Here is a 10,493-nt window from a genome sequence, read left to right as displayed (position 1 = left end):
CTGTTTCTGTATAGCTAAAATAAGTGCAGAGAAATAAAACTCAGGTTTTGAGTTGTGGCTACTTGTGCTAACCAACCCAGCTGCCTGCTGTACTGGAATGGATTGATAGGAAAAGTCTCCCCCTTCAATTCCTGGCTTTTCTCTTAAATAGTTTTCTCCTTTTCTCAGGGAAAAAACCAGCAAACAATTATGTCTCTCCCTCCATTTCAACAGTCAGCTGAACGAACTCAGCAAGGATTGACTGCTCCAGTTACTAAGGTTCCTGTGATACAATGATCATTTCCACCTAGGCAGGAACTAACACAAATATGCTTCCTTTTAAGAATATGCAATTATTTTCTTTTTGCCATTGTGGAAACTTCACCATTGCTTTAAGCAAGGGTAAGTCAAGGAAAGGGAGCCCAAAGCTTTCCCCTTCCTCTCAGCTGCAGGAAGACACGTGCAACTAAAATAATGCTTGATTCCTGGACAAGCATGTCCCTTTTGTTTCCTGCTGTGAGATGGTGCTTCGTACTAGAGCTACGGAAGCAACTCAAAACTTTCATCAGATCTTGCAGGAATTGTTTCTTTCTCCATCAAGCCACCCCAGTAAGACATGAAACTGCATGCAACCCTTTGGAGCCGAACAGAGCAGCAGGCTGCAGCCATGGAAGATGCCTTGCACATTTTTGCACGCCTACAAGATGTGCCTGTACTAAACCCGTTGCTTAAATGCCCGTGCAAAGTTCTTGCCCTGATCCCTGACACTTGATTCATTCCCCACTCGTGAGAGCAGCACGTGTGATCTGTGCCTGTTTTCCCTGTATGGAGCTGTGGCACACCAAGCTTTCTCCTGTGCAGCCAGCCTAGTTCAACCATCTGGTTAAACTGATGTGATTCATGTTTTACAGGGACAACTTCAAATAGCGTAAGTGTTTGCGTGGCTGCTTAACTGTTCTCTTTTTAAAACTGCTGTTTGCTGTATTTTCCCTATCATGTTCTTTCTCACGGTGATGTTTAGCTTTCTGCACCTTATCCTCACGGCCATGTGAGGTCTCACCAGCATACCAGACACTCAGAAATGCCCATCGACTGTAGCGGAGCCAGCTTCGACTGCTCCATGAAATCAGTACGTGGGGCCTCTTAACCTTCCACCTTGTCACCTCCAGTAAAGTTCATACACATAGAGGTGTGCTGCGTAACCCCGGACGGACCAGCCAGCTGTGACCCTTTGCCACAGCGCTGTGCTTCACCAGCTCTACAAGCACTAGTAAAAATAGTACCTACTATTAAAAGATCTACACTTTTAAATGAATGTGCACTGAGGTGGAAGCAGGTGTTCCTTCTCACCTGTGTCTCTTCACTGGGCTAGTGCAGCAGCCCTCAGCTGAAGTAGCCCAGCTGGTGGGGGGTTAAGTGGTTAACTGCCCTCAGCTGCTCGTTCACCTCTCCCCAGGGGAGGTGTTACTGTGTTTAAAAAAAATAAATAAATGGATGGGAAGAGAGGTATATCATCCTTTGTGGTCAGACGGGCTGCCCAGAGAAGTTGTGGAAACATTCCAGGCCAGGTTGGACGGGGCTCTGAGCAACCTGATCTAGTGGAAGATGTCCCTGCCCATGGTGGGGGGGTTGGAGTAGATGATCTTCAAAGGTCCTTTCCAACCCAAACCTTCTAGGATTTCTATGATACTGTGGGATAGTACCTCTAACCATACCCAAACTCCACATCCTCCCCAATAGTCTCACTCACACTGTCCATTTAGTAGACAAGCATTGAATTTCTCAACTGGCAAAAAATTGTGGTGTTTCACAGGAGCTGCAAAAGGACACAATCCTGATGCACAGCACCAGAGGATCTCAGCAGAACAGTACTCCATTAGTATCAAAGCAGTTTTCTGAAATGCTCTTAAAAAAAAAAAATCTACCTGCTGTCAGACATGGGAGATTCCACCTATGAAGTCAAACCAGACCCAAACTAAAACCTGGCTGAAAAAGCAAAATGCAGTCAAATTCAGACCTGACCAAGCAGGAACAGCACCAGTGACAACTAAACCAACCCAAGGAAACTGAACTGGTAGGACTGCGCGACTCCAGCTCAAAGTCACTAAAGCCTGTAAAATTATGAGCAACAGAAAACAGGACTGTAAGAAGAAAAACTGTGCTGCAAAAGAAGTCAATATTTTTGTGATAAGCAATGCTGTGAAAACAAGCCAAAGCACAATCGTTATTATCTCCATATAAGCTTAAAACATTATTTCCACTGAGTCCAGGGAGTCTTGGAGTGTAAGTTTTCACTATGAAAGAACAACATCCAGTTCCCTCACTGCCAAACCACGCTTGCCTAGTATGTATCATTTCACTCTTTTCTTTAAAGAAAAAAAAATTGGTGCAAAAATAACTATATAGAGCTGTTTTACAAAAAACAATTAGCAACTTCTTAAATAACTAGGAATAAATTTTAATATTTAATAAGATACTGAAGTTTCTCAAGCAGTCAGACATGGAATAATGTGATTCAACAATGTGGAAAAATCCCATTAATACATCTTTCAAGATATTTTGCTTTTCCAAGTAGTTAAAATAAAAAAAAAAAAATCCTAAAAACTGACCATGAACACAAAGCTATTGAACAAAGCAGACATTTAATTTGATTATTCTTCCTAGATTGTATGAAAATACATCTAACATATTGTTTCCATGCTTGCTCGTGTGATAAAAGAACAACAAATTCTGAATTTGGCTATCGTGTACCAGCTTTGAAGAGTTTGCTGGAAAAGGAAAGACATCTTTCTACTTCGATGGGCAAGACCCTAAGTACATAATTTAATGCCACATAATATGTCATACTTAGATGCTATTTAGCTGAATTTATAACAAAACCTTTAAGTTGCTGAATGCTAAAAAGTATTGAGTTGCATCATGAGAAAGCTTAATTTTTCAAGATGTTTTTCCTTGTATTTGAACAGTGGGAGAAGGAAAACAGCAAAACAACTTTTCTTTTGTCTTCTTTTTTTAAGGAAACTTCAGCCTATTCTCCCAGTGCTGCAGAGTAAGGTACAGAAGCCTTCATTAAAAAAAGTACCTAAAACCACCTTTCCTGAATCAGAAACTAAAATTCTGCCAACCACCTGAGTGAGCTCATGGGGTTACATGGTCAGTACGTATTCAGGGAGAACATGATCCACCTTTCTTTTACAGATCAGTCATCTCCAAAGTATGTGATCAGCAGAAGGAACGAATTCCTAGCAACTCAAAAGCAAACTGCTAGTTTGCAGCCTCAGTGATGCAAGCCTTCATTGGCCCAAAGAGTCGAGTAGTAAATTTGAGAAGAGAAGAGGTAGAAGGAAGCAGAAAGTCAAACAGCCACTTGCCAAGATCTGTTTGTGCAAATTTAACATTACGAAAAGAGCGCCGAGAGGGACTGCTTTGAACGCCAAAGTCTTTATTTACCCACAGACAGATACAAAATAGGTGGCTGTCCTGCATCCTGCCATACTAAATGTGCTTGTGAGCCCACCCGAGAGGTAGGCGAGAAGTTGTAGGCTCCGCGACCGATCTTAAAATGGATGGTGTTACTGCAGCAGGGCCAATCGGTAACTATTTGAGATGGTGGCTTCTGGAAGGGGGTATCTGCCTCTTAGGACTTGGGGCATAACTGTTCCAGGGTGCCAGAGCTGTTACACCTATATATGAAGAGGAAAAAGCAACGCAACAACTAAAAAATTAACAAATGATAAAAGCAATGGAATGTAAAGGTAAAATTTTATAATAACTTATTTAAAGGTATTCTTATAAAGCCTTCCTTACATGGTATAGTATTCAAAGAATGGTCCCAATGACATCAAATTCCTTCATTTTGTTTAAAAGCGATGAGGAAAATCTTTCTGCTTTACTACCTGATCTCACTTTCCTCCCCTCAAAAACCAATATTAGAGAAACATACATAACACCATTTTTTGGTTTTGATTTTAGGCACAGGCCTATGCTTCAGTCCTGGTATAACACGTATCTATAGCAGAGGGAAAGTTTCCCTCAAAATCAATTACGAAATCTTGATTTTTTCCTTGAGTGCAAGGCTTGGCATACCACTTTAAAAAATGCAAACATGTAACATTTCCCCCTATTTTGAACTGTGCTATTTTGTCAAAAGTATTTGAAAAAAAATTAACCTTCCAACAGCGTTTATAAAAATTGATTAAAAGAACAAAGCAGTTTGGTCACAAAATAGAAACCAAAGAGTTCAGGATAGGGCAACGCTACATTTAAAACATCTTTCAATTAATATCTTCTAATAAAACCAAAGTTTTTACGTGTTGGGAACAAATGGGGATTTTGATAATTCCAAAAACGAAATCTGCAATCAAATCCTGAAGAAATACTTTGGAAAAAAACATACACTTTCATGATATAGCAAGGCTTCATTTTCAAAAGGGCTACACAGAGTTTCTGCACTATTAAAGGCAAACTAAGCTAGAACATACACAAATTACTAAATGGACACGAAGGCACACATTGTGTTTACTTAGGCTAGATAACAATGGTACAAGTCAAAACTTACTTGTAACGCTGCCTAATCACACACCAATGACATGCACTGGGAAGAAAACAGGTAAAGACATTTTTCTTTACCGTTTTTTCCTAGTTCTAATATTATTTCCACCAATACTAAATCTTGTATATTCGTCTCACTGCAAGTGTGAGAGCCTAATGGGAGCAGAGAATTCAAAACAGCTTTTGCTGACACAGCACAGTGGCGATAAGATAGTCGAGAGCAGAGCTCCTAAAAAAGTAAAGAATGATTTCAAACAGTCTGCCAAGTCAAGTAGCCAGTTTTACGCAAACTTTATCAAAAGGAACAGAGTCAGGCTAAATTTCACATTAAAATTGTTCCTTATGTGCTTCTTCAAAAATCTGTTTCACTTTTAATTAGTTGTTTTGAATTTAGTTTTTGCACTTTAGTCAAGTTTCACTTTCTGTTTCATTCATGGGGTTTTTTTTGTTCCTGGTTGGGCATTTTTTGCATTATCACAAAGTTGTAATGCTTGGACTCCAAGCATTCCAAAGAAATGTTTGCCTCTGCGTTTTACTTGATGTTTAAAAAAAAAAAAAAAAAAAAATCAAGTAATTTTTTCAAATAATAGGTTTTGTAAGATTTAATTTTATTAAGACACAAAAATCCTAGAATATTGGGCCTAGATTGCAAGACAATATCCCTTTAAATCCAGACTTGTACAGCTCTGCAAGATCAAGTCGCTTCTGTTTCGCTGGAATGAAATACAGGAAAAAACAGTATAGAAAAAAATCTCTTACAATGCAAGATTTCCCCTCTCTGGTACAGGGTGTGCCTTTCCCACCACGCACTATATTTCTTGGTGGAAGGATATTTAAAAAAATGTTTAAGAATCATTGGAGAGCTATTTTATAAGAGCACAAACAAATTGTTATGGGTGTGGTTATAGCGAGATACGCACCTGGATCATGAATGGCATTCAAGCACTGTCTCAAAAACACACAAGGCAAGCAAATCTCATTGGGACCACAGACCAAGCCATTTCTTACTTAAAAGGACTTGAGAGCTAATAACTTCTTTCAAGGATATACTATTTTTAACATCTGTTGGTTGACAAATACTATCTCAAAACCCTATGTTTACGCCTACCTGGTTTGATTTTAACCTACCTCCAATCTGAAAGTATTTTGGAGGGAACCTTTTACATTCGTAACAATTCAAGTGTAACTGTAATGCTGAGTAATAAGTTTGGTTTGTCCTGAAATTTTCTGAACTATGCAGTTCGTTATCAGTGCAGAAGCAGCAGAAGACTGCTGTGGTTGGCTCAGTGGATTTATAAAAACAAAACAAAACAAAACAAAAAATCCCCCCCCATGTAACCTTTACAGAATATATGTAAAATTGTGTCCTTCCCTGGCCATATTCACAACTTATCTACAAGATAGTGTTGGCAGTAGAAACTGCAGTCCATGACTATTTGCATTCAGCTCTCATCCATCTGTTCCTCTGCTTTCTCTTAGGCTTCAACTTGTTCAGTTTTTTGCGGGGTTTCTCAGTCTGCTGATTTTCAACAGAATCCACCCCAAGAACATGTTCAGAGCAGCATAACTGTCCATTCAACATAGAATTTAGTACTGTCCCGTCTTGGTGTTCCTTGCAGAAAGAATTTGGGCAGAAGTGGCAGAAAGAAACAGAAGGTTTGCCACAAACATCACAGTGGTGCCAAGGACACTCCCACTTTCCTGCAATCAAAACCGAAGAGCGCATTAGCAGGGAGTAAAACGTGTCATCCTCTTTTAAAGTTTTGTGTTTTAGCAGCTGAACAACACACAACTTTCCTGACACAGCTAGATGAGACGGCAACTACCGTGGCTAATCTCAAAAAATCAAAATGCTACGTCGCACTTCTAAGGCTCAGCTGACAGCAGTAAGTAGCAGAGACTTGATATCCTTTCATTTAAATACAGCAGTGAACTCCAGCTAGAAGAAATTATTCAGGCTTTACTCAATAGCGTTTTACAGAACTTGCAGGCTGGTAGAGTATCCAAACACCCAGTCAACTGCTGCCTACCATTACAACGCTCACCTGTTTTCTGCAAGTTTTGCTCAGGGATGGCTGATGGGCTTTACCTACAGCCGCTCTTTTGCCCCAGCATATTTTACCAGTCATTGTTTCACTTGCTTCTGGGATAACAGGCTTTGTCTGCTTCACGTCTTCATATCCCACCTGACATGGCTGACTATGGAACCAGGTAACTCCTGTGGTATCTGGAACGGCAACCTGACGTCTGCTGCCCTTAACATTTTCCTACTTGCCTTCTTCCAGATGCTGCTGCTATTCTTTTGGCTTGAACTCAACTGGCTTCATGCATTTCTTAGATACAATCAACTTTCCTGGGACAGGGCCACAGTGCTCCTACCAAGCGACATACTCAATTACCTATATTTCTAAAACAAAAGGCTCATTTTGCCAGAGGCAGGAGGAAGGCCGTCATTGTGTCTCCATACTCAAGAAGAGCTCCTGCACGAAGGAAGTTCGTACCATATGAAAAGAATGTTTTTGAGAAGACGCTCTTGACAAGGTTTCAGTGCAATAAATGAGGCACCTGCACAAGTTATTTATTTACGTAAGTTTAAGAGGCAAGCCCACTCACCAAAAGGACGTTTCACCAAACCAAGACAGGAGAGATGGTAAGCTTTAGTACAGGATTTCCTGTCGCACAATACCAGCTGGCCTCCATCACCACAACGGAAACAATCGTCTTCAGATTCTTTCTTCCCTTCATTTTTCGTTCTGCGTCTCCGTGTTCTCTTTTTGGTCTTTTTGCCTTTTTCTTCTGAGGCATTAGTGGAAGAATTCTAAAAGAGTAAGATGCAAATCTGTAAATGCCAGTTTTGCAGAGGAAAAATATTACACAACCTAGCAAAACTGTTGGCATGCCTGGCAGACCGTGCACACAGGCAAAAATTTGACTTGGTACAGACCTGTCCAGAGCCTCACGGTGCTTATCTCTGTTGATAGAAAATCCACGCTGCCCCTTGTAAAAAGTCATCTTGAAACCAGATCTTGTCCCTACAATCCCTTCCTATTGGAAAGCTCCTCCACTTTCTTATGACTGAAAAAAGGTCTTCCAAGTTCCAGTCTAATCTACTTGCGGCTAATTTACCTCTATTTTGTTCTTGCACCACCAATCACTTCACTTCAATATCCATTTTTCTCTTCCAGTTGTGTATACTCATGCTGGAATTATTAAAAACGGCCTCCACTTCCCTTCTTTGAGGAATGGACAGCAGAATTTCAGGAACTGTAACTGTGCCCATAATGCTAGAAAGAATACACCAAGCCTTATCCCTACTGCAATCTGACAGTCTGCTGCTTGCACTTCAACTCTCCTTCATCAAATCATATAAAATGAATTCTGGATGTTTTTTCAACATCCCTACCATCATTTCCTCTCACCCCAGTAATCATGTTTTTTCAACATCCCTACCATCGTACCTCTCACCCCAGTAATCATTAACCACTTTCTTTAAAATTAGCGCATTCTATCTACCAATGCAGACAGCCCTGCACAACTGAAATGTAACATTTCATTTCTTCGTGGCTGTCCGCATAAATTAATCATAAGCTTATGTGAAACCCCACTTAAGCCTCTCCCTTAACAAAAACCAGCTATGCGAATTCTGGAGATTTTAAGTCCATCCTCTGAAGTGCCTGATACTGAGCAGTGTAAAGGACCACATGAAGGTGCAGCCTTTCTACATCCACAGGTGAGATTTTTTTTCTCTTGGGAGTGTACTTGTGCCTTCCCTCGCACTCCTATGCCAGCCCATCAGGAAGCCGCATCAACTTCTCCTGGATTACAGGTTTTAAATTAACCTGACATGAATCACACAGGCCATTTCTTGACATAATTTGGTATCATTTTTCTTTATGTTTACATTTCAAAACTTTTTTTTATTCTTCTTTTAACAAATCTTAATAAAATAATCATATTTTAAGGTTCAGATGGGGGAAATATAAACTGCAATGTCAGAATAATCTCACTGGCTATAGTTAGGCTAATTCTTAGTCAGTTCCTAGCTCCTACAACCCTTCCCCTCCTTCATACTTCGAACAGGACTGGGAAGGTTATTCCCTCTGCAACCCCTTCTTTTCCATGCTTTTGATTCCAAAAGCTAGCGCCAGTAGCTAGCAATATGTCTTATTCAGGACCTAAAGTAATTAATTTCTCATATGAGAAAGCGGGAGAAAATATTTTAGGGTGTTCCCAAAAGCAGTATCGCCTGCTGCACTATTACAGCATAAAAATGTATTCTTCAGCACCAAGGTTATGTTTGGCAGAAGAATGTTTCCATCTTCCCAGCAAGGGAAACAGTAAGCTTTTTCCTCAGAGGACAGCTAGCATCTGTTTAAGCAGCATTAACCCTTATCATAACATGAAACTGGTCCACCAACACATACCCCAAAAGAAAAACAAGGCTAGTAGTTTGACAAGACACTGTCAAAATCTCTTGACATATTACTTGCCTTTGGTCTGTCCCCAAGAAATCCACTGCAGTTTGGGGCACCACATTTGCAGACTGTTTTTTCATTGCCCAGACAGTCAAGGTTGTAATTAAAAGTCAGCTCTGTCCCTGAGCGAGATAAGACATACCCTTTCATTATGAAGGACAAGGTAACGAAGTCTATCAAAATTATTACAAACAAATAAAAGTTTCATTATCTGTCTTCTGTTTTTGTACTTGCTTGCTGATCTAGTATCATAAGATTTTCCCCCTCTTTACTGCTCATAAGCACTGACAACAATTGACTAGATGCCAGTACAGCATGATGTCTTATGCAATTACATTTTAAAATAAATTGGTTTGACTTCACAAAACTGTGCATGTGTCTGGTCTACACACACACATGCGTTATATATATCCATATATCTAGACAGCTGGATATAGCTATAGATATATATGTGTGTGTGTGCGTGCACGCATGTGTGTACACAAACCAGAACATATATAAACATCCTTCTTGCCCCACTCCTTAAGTTTATTATCGTCACTTGAAGAAAAGATACAGAAATATTGTTTGAGATCTGTATAACAAAAACTGTGCTCTACAACACAAAGTGAATGCATGGATACTGACTAGGGGTTCTTTGGTGGTCCCTTAGAAGCAAGCAACAAAAAGCAGCCATGGGACTCTCTATTAAGAAACATTAAATAAAAGGCAGGTCACAAAGCATCTCTCCCATGTGCTGAGCTCTCTACAAAAATATTTGCACTGAATCAGTTAAACCATGACCGTCCCACTCATAACTGCGCAAAAGGTTTAACTTAGGGAATTAAACCAAAACCAACAGAAGCTGGTATACCTGCAGGAATATCGCACACAGCAAACAGGCCGACACGAGTGTCTCCATTTACTGTCCATTTTAGAGTTTCACAATTTGGTTGGCAGCTGTGATTCATAAAACGAGAATAGTTTCCTTTGGGGCCAGCATCAATAATACGGTCCTGGAGATCAAACCAGCAACAGAATGAATGTTTTTTCTCCCCCCCTCAAAAAAAAAAAAAAATCATAAATTATTTCAGTAGTTACATTTAAAACAGACATGGCGCTGCTACCCAGAAGCACACAAGCAAACCGATGGTACATGTCGTATTGAAAACTGTAGTGTCTCATGTGGCCTGGAATGTGACACTCCCAAAGCAATACTCGTGCTCTGGCTCACATTTTCCCAGAACTCGTCTCAGCCACGTGGCAGGATAAGTGTTCTTGTGAGCGCTGTGGTGGTCGTGTTAAGAACCCCCTCCCTCCAAAAAGCCTCAAAACTCAAACTCAGTCCATTTACCTTTTACTTTGCATTCACAAAGCTGTGACGCATTTACAAATACTGTGCTTTACGGTATTTACCAAGTCACTGCATGATTACTTGCAGAGATTACCAGTTTCTCACCAGCTTTCTTTCCCCAAATCAGCCTAGTTTAAACAAAAAAAATCTCTTGG

At 40.2% G+C, this 10,493-nt stretch overlaps 1 protein-coding gene across 2 annotated transcripts in view; it reads right to left on the bottom strand.

The window, feature by feature from the left end:
- Positions 1 to 3,401: 3,401 nt before the first annotated feature.
- WHSC1 (Wolf-Hirschhorn syndrome candidate 1) overlaps positions 3,402 to 10,493 on the bottom strand; it is a 63,662-nt gene continuing 56,570 nt past the window's right edge. For both annotated transcript variants that reach the window (XM_009328789.1, XM_009328790.1), the window contains 4 exons: positions 9,859 to 10,000; positions 9,021 to 9,127; positions 7,144 to 7,348; positions 3,402 to 6,231 (listed from right to left, as the gene is read on the bottom strand). In XM_009328789.1, coding sequence (XP_009327064.1) covers positions 5,963 to 6,231; positions 7,144 to 7,348; positions 9,021 to 9,127; positions 9,859 to 10,000 — 723 coding nt within the window. In that variant the 3' untranslated portion in view covers positions 3,402 to 5,962. The remainder of the gene's footprint in view (positions 6,232 to 7,143; positions 7,349 to 9,020; positions 9,128 to 9,858; positions 10,001 to 10,493) is intronic.

Source organism: Pygoscelis adeliae, unplaced genomic scaffold (genome assembly GCF_000699105.1).
Source record: "Pygoscelis adeliae isolate BGI_AS28 unplaced genomic scaffold, ASM69910v1 Scaffold66, whole genome shotgun sequence".
Lineage (NCBI taxonomy): Eukaryota > Metazoa > Chordata > Aves > Sphenisciformes > Spheniscidae > Pygoscelis > Pygoscelis adeliae.
The sequence above is the reverse complement of the archived record's forward strand: the minus strand, read 5'-3'. Positions and strand labels throughout refer to the sequence as shown.